This window comes from Euprymna scolopes, chromosome 24 (genome assembly GCF_053919585.1).
Source record: "Euprymna scolopes isolate OS-2025 chromosome 24, ASM5391958v1, whole genome shotgun sequence".
In the NCBI taxonomy this organism is placed as follows: domain Eukaryota; kingdom Metazoa; phylum Mollusca; class Cephalopoda; order Sepiida; family Sepiolidae; genus Euprymna; species Euprymna scolopes.
In genome coordinates, this window is record NC_136505.1 from 99,470,755 (window position 1) to 99,487,108 (window position 16,354).

At 33.0% G+C, this 16,354-nt stretch overlaps 1 protein-coding gene across 16 annotated transcripts in view; it reads left to right on the plus strand.

The window, feature by feature from the left end:
• Positions 1–16,354, plus strand: part of LOC145246866 (palmitoyltransferase ZDHHC3-like) — a 170,200-nt gene that overhangs the window by 78,164 nt on the left and 75,682 nt on the right. For 8 of the 16 annotated variants that reach the window (XM_080108728.1, XM_080108719.1, XM_080108720.1 and 5 more), the window contains one exon: positions 431–523. The exons of the other annotated variants lie outside the window; for them this stretch is intronic. In XM_080108728.1, the coding sequence (XP_079964854.1) occupies positions 483–523 (41 nt within the window). In that variant the 5' untranslated portion in view covers positions 431–482. The remainder of the gene's footprint in view (positions 1–430; positions 524–16,354) is intronic. 16 annotated transcript variants of the gene reach the window in all.

Consider the following 16,354-nt stretch of genomic DNA (forward strand, 5'->3'; position numbering starts at 1 on the left):
CGGGGATCAGTCGTTGATGATGTAAAGATAGAAGCTTGGTTTTAGATGCATTGAAAGTAACCAACCACTTCTTTCTCCATTTACCAAGTACTTTATTCACTGTGTCGCGGGTCTTTGCAGATTTTAGTTCAACAAAATACGCCTGAAGAAGGCCGGGATTACATCGGCTGAAACGTTGTGAAAATAACACTCAAGATGAGAGCAGTAGTCTGAAATACAAAATATCAATCCTCGTCTCAAAAAAAAGTCAGGAACATAAGCTTTTATGTCGTCATTTTTGTTTTTTAAATCATATTTTTACTTTTATTTTTTAAATGGTACTTGATGTTTTGATGTCCGACTGTTCAACCATTCTATGACCAACTGTTTCTCCAATTCCGAAGCTTGTATGTTCAATCAATATTGATTGTGTTGCTTGTCTTTCTTGTAGAATGTCTTGATGTCTCATCCTCATCCTTCTCCTCATCCTCTCAGCTCAAAAGATGATGACCGAACATACAGAAATTTCCACATCCAAAAGGAGGTAACTCAGTGCAAATAAGATTTCTTATCACCCCCCAACCCAAACACAACTTCACCTTTCGTAAAATTAAAAAGTAATATACATATTTTTTTTTCATTTCGTATCTTGCTTGGCTCATGCAGGATGGATGAAGTCATGTTTTGTGACATCCAAACAGAGGTTAACCGTGCACAATGGATGATGTCATCCATTGAAACAAAGCGATGGGCTATAACGGTGCGCAAAAGATGATTTCACAAAATGATGACGTCACCCATCAAACATGCTGGAACATGCTAACGTGGAGTTGCTGGAGGTTGGGTCATAAATTGGATAACCATCTAAACTCTCGAACAAGATTTGTTATTTCTGTGCACCTTCATACACAACTCCACTTTCACAAAGTTTTTAAAATATCTATATTTTTTTCTCTCATCTTTTTGTCTTCATGTAAAGTGAATGGCATCGTCATTTTGTGACATCACCCATATTAAAACAAAGGTTAATCGTGCACAATGTATGACGTCATCCAATGAAACGGATACCGTAGATAACTGTGTGCGAAAGAATGTTACAAAATGATGCAACCACTGGAAGGAGAGGGGGGGGGCAGCTTTGTTTTATCTAGATGATTCGTCTAGACCCCCTAAGTGAGACCACTTATCACTCCTCGCACCCAAACACAGATCTTTATTCAGTATTTGGTCTTTATCTAAGGGAGGTAACTAGCATTTACTAAGGAAATATTGTTTGTTGTTGCAGATAATTTAGGACGCTGAAGTAGTATATGCAGAATAATGAAAACAAATTTCTTTTTCTTTATCTACTTCTTCATCGTTGGTTTTTTGAAAGATGAACTTTTGATACTTGTACAGTTTAATCAAGACATTAAAAAATGAAAATATTGAAAAAAGTTTAAATTGTAGGTACAGCAAAAAAACAATTACTGAGCAAAAGGTTCGATTTTTTAATTTTATTTTTATATAGGAAGAAAAGCTAGTATTTAAGATGTGAGAGGGGGTGTCGGCGCTTTTAACTGAGTTATCTCCCTGTGGCATGTTCAAAAAATTCAAAGATGTCTACCTTCAATGCACTGTCATAAAAACGTGTTTTTCTGCTGTAAAATACAAAAACAAATTATTAAATCAAATTAAATGGAAATTTTTTTTTTTTCCGGAGATCTTCAGTTCAAAACAAATATGTACAATATAATCTTTTTTTTGATATTTTGATTTTTTAATGTCTTCATTAAACTGTACAAGTGCAGAACTTTATAATTTATTAGCAGAGATGCCTCGGGGTGCCCGGTCGTAAAATACACTTGAATATGATATTTTAATTTAAGAAGATTTTGTATTTATTATTATAAAGTTAATTCTCTATCAATTATTTCATATTATATCGTACCCATTATATAGTCATCTATCTATGTATGTATATATATATATATATATATATATATATATAAAAGCGAAAATGTATGTATGTCCGCAAAATGATTTTTTTCTGGTGGCTTCTTCAGGCCATCGCTCATTCTTAAAACTTTTTATATCACGTCGAAATCATAATATCTGAGTTACAAACGGGGTTCGTGTGTGTATTTAATTTGCCCAACTTGAAAAGCTAAATATTCAACATTTTTCGATCGGCGCGTGTAGATTCGCCTTTTTCGTATAATAAAAGCGAAACTAATATGAAGGTTGTTGCATCGTTTCCAGCGCGATCGCCAGAACGTCCAAAAGCGATCAGCTTTGATCAATGCGGTTTTATCCTTATATCAGACAATTGCTATTCAATTTGGACAATCCCCTTTCAATAGGGAGCTGGTCCCCCCCCCATCCTTTTGGGGAAGCCCAAACTGCCCCGCAGTAAATGAAAAAAAACAATCCCACAGTGAAACAAAGTAAACAAACGCCAAAAAACTGCTCCGTCATCGTAACGCTCCCTCGATGACCTCATTAAGCGTCCACCTGTCAGTCAAACCTCCTTGACTTGACTCACTTTAATCGCTCTTACGTTAACATTGTTGCCGTAGCGCAGGTGTTCAGGCTCAGTCTATAGGCCTCAAGGCTCCGGGTTCGATCCTACATGCCACCAACCCCCCATCTTTTTTTCTTTTTTTTTTTTTTTAATTGCTATCGTTAAGTTTCCTTTTTGTTCTGATTTACTCCCCCCCTCCAAACACCCACACATACACCTACAAATACCTGGGCAACGCCGGGTACCACCCCGCTAGTGCTTTCTAAAAAAAAAAAAAAAAAAAAAATGATTTGAATGCCATCAACTAAAATTGAAACCGAAACTGATAATAGCGATTGTTAAAAAAAAATATAAAGAAAAGAACAAGGGAAGGACAAAAAAAAGGTAAAAAAATAGGGAGATAGAGGAAAGACCAGATGAGAAATACAGAGACAATTTCTCGTTAGTTGACCATATGACAACTAACGAGGAGGAAAGAAAGAAACATCATCGGGCTCTATGGGCAAATTTATCTTTAGTTGACCTGTGACAGCTAAATATTTTCGTTTACTAGTCAAATAGAAAAGTTACTAGCCAAAACCCACATGATTTTTAGAATATGACGTTCTATGACAAGTATGTATATCATAAATATATTTTTGTATTTTTTTAATAAATGTAGTTCTAAATATACACTGAATTTTATGTTGATATTTGAACGTATAAACATTCGAATTTCCTCAGATGTTTTTTAAACAGCCTTTGTTAAAAAAAAAAAAAGAAAAGTATATCGTTTTCTTAAACCTTTTTATTGTTTAAATAATTTGACTTTGATTGTTTTATTAAAAATAAAAAAATAAAAAATTGAAATGATATTTTTCACTCAGTAGTGAGCTTTGGAAAATTGTCAGTAAAGGAAACACAATCACCAACAGATAAGTGTTTCATTATTTCTAGTCGCCACTTTGAAAAATCACTCGCAAATGCAACTGTTTCATTCACAATTTAGAGCCATGGGAGATACATATAAAAATATATATAAAAGGTAATAAATATATATCTATAGTCCTATAAATGTTTTTTTTCTTTTTTTTATATTTATATTCCTATTAAAAACCTTTTTTTTTTTTTTTTCTATTCATTTAAAAAGAAAATACAATTTTCTTATATCAAGGAATTTCATTAATCTGCAAAAGATCTAGCTAATTTGCATATTCTTTTAAACAATCATTTTAATTAGTTACCTATTAGTTTTTTTCTTATGGGATGGTCATCTTTAGTTAACTATTACGTGTAATTATATTCATACAGATATCCTACATGATTTATACTTGCGTAATATTTGCATAAAAAGGTTATAGTAAACACAAACCTCTTTCTATATATATTTATGTATGCATATATATATGTTTTAAAAATTTTGCCTACCAAACTCCTCTGTCAGTTTTTGGTCTACCGACATGAAATTTAATATATAAGATATTTGAACTCATGCGAAACTTTGTTTGGGTTTTAGCCGGGGGAAAATCAGTGCAAAAGTGGAATTTGCCAGGTGAAGGTCGAACAACGGCATTATGAATATGCATGCATAACATAACGTTATTGGTTTATGTTTTAATTTTTAGCCTTGCAGTAAACCTGTCTTCATAGGTCAGGCATTGACATCAAAGGAAAAAATAAATTGTGAGCTAAACGTTTTGGTTTTGATTCTCTGTGGTGGCACACAAGTCATTTTGTTAAAAAGTTTTAACTCCTTACTATATATTGGGTCCAATAATCATGTGATCTGCATATAGCAAATTATCATATTTAAGCATCTTTTATGACTGGGCAATGCCAGGCGGCCTTCTAGTATATGTACGTTTTTGGTAGACAAGATTCACAGCAAGGGCGGATGGATGGTCCACAAAGTTTTACATAAAAGATATAAAAATCTTCCTTTTCAGTATCCTGACAAAATGGAAGTTTCTTTGTATAAAATAAAAAGAAATTTCTTTATTTTATTGACCATTTCGGCATCCTAAATCGTCCACAACAAAATAAAATTATTTCCATGTCAAATGCAAGTTATCTCCCTTAGATAAGGACCAAATCCCGAATAAGCACCCAAACACAACTTCACCTTTGTAAAGTTATAAAAAAATTTTATTTATTTATTCATTTTTTTTATTTTGCTTGTACCCTGGATGCTGACATCATCCATTGAAAGGCAAAAATGGGAGATAATCCTGCACAAAGTACGATGTCACAAAATGATAATGTTACCATCAAACAAGAGAGATGGAGTAGATAGATCTGGTGCTTATCCAGTTTCTGACAACTTAGCGTCAGCATCTTCTGGCAGCTCACGTAATTCAAAATGCTGCTTCCTCCTTTGTTACGAATGGCTTTCTAGAGTTAACATCGGAAAATGGTGGGGGACTTGATGTTGATATATAGTGTGTTGAAAATCATTTTCGGTTTAAAATATTTTTTTTTTATTTAATGAATTTCATGTTTTTCATTGAAACTCGTCTTCTGACAGCTGATTGGATAATTGCTTCGGCATCTTGACGGCTGTATATGTATCCTGCTGAAAGATGCCAATGCAAAGTTGCTGAAGATTCATTGGTAAACAGGATTATTCTTAAACCCTTAAATAAGAACTATTATTATGACACACCCTTGTTCATGACTATTTAACAAAGCTTCTTTTTTTTTTTTTTTTTTTTTTTTTTCTTTTTTTTTTAAATTTCTGTAACACATTTTCTGAATTTTTTCTTATCTTATTATCTATACTCTTTCAAAATACTGCATTAATAAATTCACAAATATTTACTAATTTTCAGAAAGTTTCTTTTATTGGTCACAACATTACGTACAATTGTCTCGTCCCCCCCCCTCTGTGTTGGAATTTAAGAATATAACTATTCATCAAATTATAATTTGCACAAACTTGGGCATCATCAGCGCGTTAGAAAAAACCAAAACAATACTTCAAGTTTTCCAGCACACAAGTAGGAAACTTTTCAGTTAATACAGTTGACATCTTTTTCTTTTTTATCAACAACATATAAAGTTTCAAGTGTGCTTTATCTGCATTTTTAAATTTACTGTGTAATGCTGTTTATAGCTCTAGTATTGCACTATTGAGCTATCTAAATAAGAACTTTATTCGTATGTAATCACTAGGGCTAGGACAACAGCATATTCTTTTCATTGTTTTGACTCTCGAGTGTGTATCCATTGATATCTTATGTTTTTATATAGTGATGTGGTTCTTGGTTGATTAACTGTGGCGGATATATACTCTAGAGTCAAAACAATGAAAAGAATATGCTGTTGTCATAATCCTAGTAATCACTGCCTTAAGTAGTTAAATTATATATAAAACATTATATATATATATATATATATATTAATGAATCTGTATTCCTGTCCATTTGTTTGTTCACAATGACTTCATAGCATATGTTCACGTATGGGGGCAAAAATGTAAGTAGATTCTCTGGGCAACGCCTGGCAGCCTGCTAGTATATGTAAGTTTTCTACATACAGTACTGTTTTGCTGTATCACAGCTCATCAGTGCAGTTAGACCAGCAACTACTTCAAGGCAGGATTGGAACTCGACTGCCTAGGATCAGTCAGCGCTTCTCACAGTTAAGCTATTTGGCTGCTAAAATGGGTATGTGAAATTACGTTTAAACATTGTCCAAATGCCTAATCTCCCTACCTGTGTAGTAGTGAAACAAGGGTTGCGCAATCACCGACCACACTTCTTTTGAATTGGCACTGTCTGATTCCAGTGGCAAGGAGAAGTCCAGACAACTGGAAACAATGCCGGGATAGGTGGAGAGCACATACAGCACCTATTCTTCCGAAATAGACACCCATTTTAGTGCTGACCAGGCTCAACAATGCTTAACCTTGATTATCTAACGGGAACCGGTATGTCATCTTAATTATGTCATTGCCACTTCTTGACAGAAGCGTGTCATTTCTTTATGTTGATGTCAAACATTCGTGTGCACATAGATGGCGCTTCAGCCCAGCTTCACTCTTGCATAATCGTTCATAGATGTGGCAGGGAAAGTCTTGCTTGTTATTCGCACACCGATTCTTGCCAGATCAATAAAGATAAACAATGATGATCCTGGCCAGTACCGGATGGGTGACCATTTGGGAAGGATAGTTGCTGTATGATCTACCGCGCCGAGTTGTAAAAATTTCCAGCTTGGTATCTGAGGGCATGTTTAACTCATGGGGGAAGATACACTCCTGAATCAAGATGGAAAGCTACGGTAAACTATTGTCTTTACTTGTCTTCCTGAAATTACCATGGCTCGACAATTTGGAGAGTCATGGTCACCAATGCTGTAAAAAAAAAAAAAAAAAAAAAAAAAAAAAAAAAACAGGGCCACTGCATGCAGACTTCATTATGCACCTTTTTGAGTGCTGTCTCAAACCACACATATTGCAACAATACTTGACAGCACGTCCTCATAAAATTAGTCTTGTTGAATATTGTGCGACTTCACTTGGTTCACCAAACCAGCTTTAAGCAATAGAAATCTGCCACAGATTATGTATTTCATTTGTCGCTTTAAAATTTCATTAATATGCTTAAATATATTTTAATTTGTCCAGATTTCATATAGTCATGATTTCAAAAGTAAAAAAAAAAAAGAAAAGTAATTCAGATGCCATCAGCTAGAATCAAAACTGAAACTGTAGCATTCGAAGCTGAGGACTGTACCACTGTACCAACGTGACACACATATAAAGTGATTAAAAAATATACTAAAATGAATGTACAAAATGTTTAACGATTTTTTTTTTTTCAATTTTTACCCATTTTGGACGTTTTTAAAAAAAAATTTTAACCGACTAAAGATCCATAAAAGAACTGCCTGTAAAAAATTCAATCATTTGAGACCCTAGAACAGCTCTGCGACTTCTAGTTTTGGAGAAGATAGTTTGAAAATATGGAGACTGACATTTATTAGATTTAAATGATTACCTACATATTTACCCATCTATATACTTACCTATGTTCCTATTTAAGAGTATCCTGTAGATCTACAAGGCCACCATTCGCCCTCCATGTATGGAGTCTTGTCACATTTGGGCTGGTGCATCTGCTACTTGTCTCTTGCTCCTGGACAGGGTTCAAAAGAGAGTTGCCAACCTGATAGGTCCTGAACTGTCATCTAGGCTTCAGCCTCTCTCCCATCGACGAAATATTGCATCCCTCTGTGTGTTTTACAAGTACTTTTAATGGTAGGTGCTCCGAACTACTAGCCATTGTAACCCCCTCTACGTAAATACCTCTGACAAACCCGAGAAACAACAAAATCCCATCCCTACACAGAGATCCCTAGGTGTAAGAAAACCTTCTACTCTAATAGTTTCTTCCCTAGGACTGCTAGACTTTGCAATTTCCTTCTGGGTTTCTGCTTCCCTGACTGTTACTGACATGCAGAAGTTCAAGTGTAATGTAAACAGACATCTTGCTGCTCAACTCCCTACATAGTATCTCTGTAAATTATGTCCCAGATAGTAGCCCCCTACATCAAAGTGGCACTGTGCCACCTTTGGGGTGAAAATGTAATTTAAAAAAAAAATAAATAAAATAATTTTGTCTATTGTACCGAGTTTGACAACGGTCAAAACATTTTGCAAATAACACTCAAGATGAAGAGTATAGTCCAAATAATTATATTCTTCGTAATGGCTGCACTACGGGGAAACTTTAACTTAGAAGTGATTATTACTTAACACTTCTGTTACGACATGGAGGCTTTTGTTTGAAATTCTGTGCAGATTCCGGAGTTTGACAAGATGCACTTGAAGAAGGTCGTAGGTTACATTGGCTGAAATGTTGTGAAAATGATATTTAAGATAAGGACAGTAGTCAGAATAATCCTGATCTAAAAATTTGAAAACATTGCATTTTCTGTTATAGATATATTTTCGCTTTGCATTTAAATATCAAATTTCCTGATTTTTATATAGATTTTTTTTCCCCGCCTGCCATTGCTTTTGGTATATTTAAGTTCTTCCTAATTTTGAATCTTTATCAATTAAGATTTGGGAAATCTTTTCTTTTTTTTCTTTTTTTTTTTTTTTTTTTTTTTTTCTTTTTTTTTTTTTTTTTTTTTTTTTTTTTCTTTTTTTTTCTTTTCTTTTTTCTTTTTTTTTTTTTTTTTTTCTTTTTTTTTTTTTTTTTTTTTAAGATGCAGAAGAATAAGCGACTCAAGTCCACATCAAAAAAAAAAAAAGTTGGATAAAAAAATATTTTATTTTTCTTAAAAAAAAAAAAAAAAAAATCAATATTCCTTAAAGTAACATCTCTTGTATATAATTATAAAACTATGTGGACTGTTCATGCATACTTGCTTGAATCTTGTCTTCGATGATTGGGTGATTCCATCTTTTAAAGAGATGACAGGTGAATATATATATATATATATATATTAGTGATAGGACGATTCCAATTTTTTTTTCACAGTTCTGATAAAATTACCGATTCCAAACTAAATTCCTGATTCCGACACAATTACTGATTCCGATTCTTTATAATTCTTTAAATATTTAACTATAAAGTTGTATTTTTTCACTGATTACCATAAAAAACACGCATGTTAAATGTGCAAATATTTTCCTAAACGTAAAAATATACTTGTGGGAGACGATTTATCGATTTTAGCTTCACTAGTGGTTTAAAGTGAATAAATATTTCTTACTTTATCATTATTACCAGCAATGGAAGATTTAGCTTTAAACAAAATAAAAAAATTAAAAAAAACAACAATTTATAGAATTGTTTTGGCATCAGAAAATAGGTACAAATTTTTCTGATACCCTTTAATATTCCGATTTTTCAGATTCCGATTAATCGTCCCAACACATATACAGGGTGACCCAAAAAAAAACAAAAAACATGGAAAGTATATCAAGAACATATGCTGTAGAACGGAGAAAAAAAGGCCAAAGACCCTAGTGTTTTGATGTGATGTTTTGAATAGAATAAACTAGTTATGACCAAAGTTTCATTTCATTCGGACAAAACATTAAGAAAAGGGGCATAATTAGAGTTGCGGGCCGTTTTTTGGGGGATCACCCTGTATAATGTGTGTATGGGTGTGGCTCAGAGGTTAAGGAATAAGGGTGGAGAGTTGTATGTTTTTGGTTTCAATTCTAACTGATGACACCAAAGTCATATATATATATATTAGTTTTGATCTCGCTACTATATATTAGGTTCAGTATAATAATCAATAGAGAATTTTCTCTAATATATGCAATCTGTATGAATTAAAATATCATATTTAAGCGTATCTTACAACCGGGCAATGCTGGGCAGCCTGCTAATATTTCTATAATACTAAAAAAAAGATTTGAAGCAATATTTTTTTTTTTTTTTTTTTTTTTTTTGGCATAAAATAAATAAAATGTTAAAGTATAAGGAGTTTTTTTTTTATCTGACACTGTATGCTGCCGACTTCTGCCCCCCCCCCTTCCCCGGAAAATTATTATGCATTTTTTTATTTTTATTTTTTTTTATTTTTTTTTTTTATTGCTTCTATTTCACGAGTTGTAGAAGCCACCATGTCGGCTTGGTTGTATTTTCTTTTCAAAATTGTTCAGATTACATAGTTCTTTTTTGTTTTTGTTTTTTTGTTTTTTCTTTTGACTGATGTCACACCTCTTAGCTATCAGGTCAAATCGGACATCTTGATTGTTTTTTTTTTTTTTTTTTTTTTTTTTTGTAGGTGACATTCTTTTTTCACTTTGTCTATTTATAGATTTGTTGCCATGAGTGACAGTAGAATTGTTTTTACTTGTATATAATACTATGAAAATCGGGTATGGCATAATCACATTGACACATCGGTTCCCATTAGATCATCAAAGTTAAGCAACGTAGAGTCTGGTCAGTACTAAAATGGGTGACTATTCGGATATTCCAGGTGCTCTCTGCTTATCTCAGCATTGGTTTTAGTCGTTTAGCACTTCTCCTTGCCACTGGACTCAAGTGGTGCCGATTCAAGGTGTGGTTGGTGATTGCGCAATGCTTGCTTCGCAACCACCCTTGCAAGGAGTATCCACTGTTACTCAAGACAGAACAGGCATTACTATCAAAATCTTAAACATTAACGCACAAGGAATATGAATGCATGACTATAAATGGCAAATTAGATATGAAAATACAAGAATAAGAGGATGTGTTAGTTCGTTGTCGGCTTTATAATGATATTGAAACTAGTGTTGGGGCGATTATTCGGAATTTGAAAAATCAGAACTGTTGGAGGTTATTCGAATCGGAAAAATTTGTGCCTATTTTCCGATACCAGAACCGATTCCTTTATCTTTTTTTTTTCATTTGATTTTGTTTAAAATAAAATCTTCCACTGCTGGTAGTAATATAATAAGCAAGTAAATATTGATTTTAAACTACCAGTAAAAACGAAAATGTATAGATCACCCCCTCCTCCACAAGTGTGTTTTTACGTTTGCATAAAAACATGCACCTTTTAACATGTGTTATTACGGTAATCGAGAAAAAAAATAACTTTATAATTAAAAATTTAGAGATTTATAAAGAATCGGAATCAGTAATTGTATCGGAATAAGGGGGAAAAATATTTGGGAATACCAGATGCTGTATGTAGGACCTTCCTTACCAAGATATACATGTGACTGGGAACCGCTTGTAGGGGGGAATCAGCGTCAAAAAAATATGGGACTGGGGTACCATCAGCCAGAAGCAAAATTTTATAAGGAAAAAAAAAAAAAAAAAAAATGACTTATGCTGGGCGCGAACTTGCGTGACTCAAGTTAGCAGCAAATGCTTCTATCGATGAGTCCATGAGAACGCAGATGTTTTAATGTCGCAAATTTAGCTATTTAAAAGGGAAGAACATAACGATGGTTAGCGATATTTCTATACAAAATAATTGATTATTTTTTCCAATTTTTTGATATTATATGGCTAAGATTGCTCTTTCTAACAGTGCCACGTTTGTGCCTGTTTGATGTGAATGACAAAAAGTTTTTAGTAGGCAAACACAAACATTTGCTCTTTATATAATAGAAGATTAGGTATGACACTCATTTTCGACACCCATAACAAAAAATACAAATAAAAACTAGTAAAATGAAATTAATTCGTAATTTTTACTCTATATTGAAGAGGAAGAATCAGGGTTTATTTTACACTCCATAAAACTGGTAAAATTTGTTTTGAACCATGCAAATTGACAAAAATTAAATAAATGACAAAAAATGACAATAGTGATCAATTTAAAAAAAACAGTCAAATTAAACATTAAAAATATATGAAAAATAGTCAGCATATATATTATACCTTAAAGTTTTGGTTCAATCAAGTCAAGTGAAATATAACAGTAAAAGTCTTAAAAGGCTTGAAATATTATGAGAAATATATATAGGTGTGTATATCCAAAAAAAAACATACGTTGTTTTGTACCACAATATGCAATCATAAATATAACGATTCTAAAAAAAAAAATTTTAATTTTACTTCTGATTGATTTTAATATTTTATCCTCATATATATTTTGATGCATATTTAGAATTACACTAATTAAAAAAAAAAAAAAAAAGAAAATACAAAAAAATTTTATGTCATGGAACGAAGATGTTCTATTTAAAAAAAATCACATAAATTTAAGCTTTTGTGAAGAAAATCAAATTTTACGATTTTTAGCAATTTTAAGTATTTTTGAAAGCCATTGATGATCTTGCTTATGGAGAAATAGATAAATGTTGTTAGTTAAATTGAATTGTCTGCCCTTGAATTATAATACATAATAAAAATATGGCGTGTACTGCCTGTCCCATCTGGCTCATCATAAAATTTGATTTTCTTTAGTAACTTAAAATGACAGTCTTAAGTAAAAAGTCTTAAATAAGAAAAATAACTACTTGATCAATTTATGCAATTTTCGGAATATGACATTGTCGTTCTATGATGGATATGTACATTATAAAAATTTTTTCTGTCTTTTTGTTCTTTTAAATAAGTGTAATCTATAATATAAGTGAAAATGTGTGTTTGTGCATTTTTTTTTTGTATGTCAGGCTTTAGGAGGGGGGGCGATCGTGGGGGGGCGTCACTACTTCTTACAACTTTTTATATACTCCCTAGATTATAATATCTCCGATTTATGAAACGAGCTCACATCTATCTTTTATTTCAATGACTTTTATGCTACAAAATTCGCACCATGATTTCATTTCTCTATGGCGTGATGTTTGACATAGAAAAGCACATGTTGACGTTCTTTTTTTTTTTTTCTTTTTTTTTTTTTTTAACGTTTCATTTCACCCATTCTCACTTCTCTGCCCGCTTAGCGTAACGGTAACGTGTCATACTTTTTTTTCCCCGCCTCAAGGCTTCGGGTTCGAACCTACCTCCCTACCAAAACTTTTTTTCTTTCACACCTACAAACACCCAGACAATGCCGGGTACCCCCACTAATCTATAATATAAATCTCATCTGTCTGTTTAAATGTATGTTTGTATGTCTGCCTAAAAGTTTCGACAGAATGACAGATTTTCATGAGATCACTATCATTTTGAAGCTTGACAAATATCCAAAAATTGGATAAAAGCATGTGTTCTAGATATACTTTCTATGTTTTTTTTTTTTTTTTTTTTTCTGGGATCACCCTCAACTGGGCACTTTTCTACAAGGAGTGATCATTTTTTTTTCCGATATTTTTGAAAGTTATCCCCTCTTTTCGATAGACTAGCCTTAATTTAAACCTACGCCACTTCTGATTTGGTGATGGACACACTGACAAAGATGTCGCATTTTTTTTTTTTTTTTTGTTTCACATTCTTTTTCTCCTTCGCGGTACGGGTTCAAGCCTGCCTACCTGCCTGCCATCACTCCCCCCCCCTTTTCTCAACACCCGGGCAACGCCAGGCATCCAGGCTAGTTCTAAATAAGAACCAATATTTTATTTTTGCTTAACTAGAAGGAAAATGAAGGTTTTTACCTTCACATTCAAAAGTCCCCTCACTGTCACTCATAACACTGAGAACAATCTTGATAACTTCAAGATTCATATATGATAATAGCTGAAATTTTTTTGTTTACAAAATTAAATTTTTTTTTATAAACTTCTCTACGATAAAAAGACAACATGTAAAGATGGTTTGATAGCGTCTGCATTGTTTGGCAATTATTAAAAAAAAAACAAAAAAAAAAAACAATTGTCTTTGTCTTGATGCAATGCATTTTTTTTTTTTTAATTTTATTTTGCAAATCAAAATATTAATGATATTCAATGACCTTCTAAAGGTCAAATTAAATTCTTTTTATCTACTACCAAGTTATTAGTTATCAAGTCCAAAGCCACTCAAGGGTAAGGGTTAATGAGATACATAGATTTCTGTATTTGGGTTACTTGGACCACACTTCTCATTTTAAGGGTTATTTTCATGATGTTTCAATCGATGCAACCTACGTCCTTCAAGTGTATTTTGTTAAACTTGGGAATAGAATGGAATCTTTTTAGTCCATGGGAGTATTAACATGCTCTTGCTACGTCATCCATGAATGGGTAGAAGTCTTCGAAGTTCCATGTAGATTCCCGAATTCAACAAGATACACTTGAAGACATTCAGAGGTTACATTGTGTGAAATGTTGTGAAAGTGAGACTCGAAAGACTGGGTAGTCTGAATAATCCAATTTATCAATCTCATTAAATTTTACAGGGTAGACCGATAAGTGTCGCCCTAAAGAAAACAACACTACAGCTTTCTTTTTCTTTTTTTTTTTTTTTTTTTAAATTGAAAAAATCCATTCGGTTAACTTAATAAATGTAGCAGAGCTGACATTTATTTAATGTAGCCGCCTTCAGCCTCAATCACTGCCTCGATACGTGTCTGGGATTGGGAGCATGCCTTTTCCACAAGCGTCAGCAAGAACTTGGCAAACACTCGGCGGATGACAGTGATCAGGCTAACTTTGGTATTGTGGGAGGTCATCATGATGTTGATGTTCTCGATGTATGACTAAACGAAGTAATCCAGCGGGTTCAGATCAGAGAAGGGAGGGGGGAACAGTGAGAGAAGGGTACAAAGTCGTAGTACTCCTTCTGAAGCCAAGCTTGTGTCTCTTTGGATTTGTGGGCCGGCACCGAGTCCTGCTGCCACACCGATTGCGCTGGGGAATCACCATACTCTTCAGTACATTCAGGTACACTTTGGTGTTGACTTTCAAGCTGACTTTGAAGATGTGAGGTGGCATGATGTGGCCCTCACTTGAAGCCACACCAATGACTATAACCGTGGCCAGAAACTTCGTTGAACAGTCCGGATTAGCATTTTGAGGGTGCTGGCAATGGTCCTGTTGTCATAACTTGGATCGGTAGAGAACAGGAGTTGTAAAGCGGCGCATCTCTGATCTCGCTCGTTGAATATTGTGTAACTTTCAAGCATATTAGAAGGCTCCTATCGTTCTTGGGATTTGTACACAACTGGTAAACAAGTAAAAGGTTTGCAACAAAAAAAGAAAACCGGTTTTCATCAAACGGAAATGGAACCATGTTGTATTTTCTAGAGCGACAATTTTATCATTCCACCCTATAATAATCGAAATTAGAATTATTAATCCTCATTTCAAAAATTCAGAAAACGGATAGATGAATGAAGAATATTACGAGAGGATTGAAACTAAAAAGAATGACTGATGTTTGATTACTTATGAGGACTGTTTATGACGAGCATTTAAGATTAGATTTGTAGATCATGTTGTCGCTATGAGGGATGCAATCTTGTTGCAACATGTCCCATGGATCGAAAGTTCTTGGAAAGAAACACTGCTCATGGAAATTCTGTTTGATGTTTGACACATGGAGGAAGGAAGGGAAGTTATTTGAAGTTGTGGTAGTAAGATGAGTTCTGGCTGACAAAGTTTTACAAGGAGGAGCCGAGACTGAATCTCGGCTAGGCATTTTCTATGAAATATTGATGGCATTTTCTATGAAATATTGATGACATCCAACGTGTCTTTTATGTATTTTGAGCGTTTTTTTTTTTTTTTTTTTTTTTTTTAGTGTTCACCACTTATCAAGGCCCGGAAGCCACTCAGGGATAAGGGTTATTGCAAGTACATTACGTTAGTGTGGAGATTTGATGAAGTGTTTAATTAAGGGGGCGGTTCATTAGGAATTTGTTAACATTGGACTTGAAGACATCCAAGTTGTAGTCCGGAGGGAAGCAGGCAGACGGAACACGGTTAAGGCAAAAAGATTACTCTTTGCAACATCATTAACAAATATGATAATAGTGCTCCATTTTTTTTTTCCTCACTTTTGTTTCCCATTTATCCCTCCCTTTTCTAGTCCCTCACTTTCCCTTCCCTTATAGGTTTTCCTTTCTTTTATTATCTTACCCATCCCTTTCTCCCCAGTTTTTTCTTTGTCTTCCTCCCTTATTTCTATCCATTTTTAATTTGTTCGTTTTTCTTTATTCTATCGTTTTCTTTTTTTTTTTCTTTTTGATTTTAATTTTTTTAGATAAAATTTTTACCTTTTTAAACTTGGATGTTTAAATTGTTTATTTTAAAAATGATTTTATTTATTTTTTAATCTAATTTAATTTCTATTCATTATTTTTTTAATTTTCTAATCATTTATTTTTTTTTTAATGTTTTATTTCTTAAATATTATTTTTTATAAGTTTTTATTTTATTTTCTATTTTTATTTTATAATATTCTGCATCATATGCATTCATTTTTACAATTCAATTACATTCAATTTTACAATTTTCTATTTTTTATTTATTGTAAAAATTTTCTAATCGGCTATTTTCATTACTTTATAAGTTAAATAAATGACAAAACAAATTTGAAATCCTTTTTTATTTTCTTA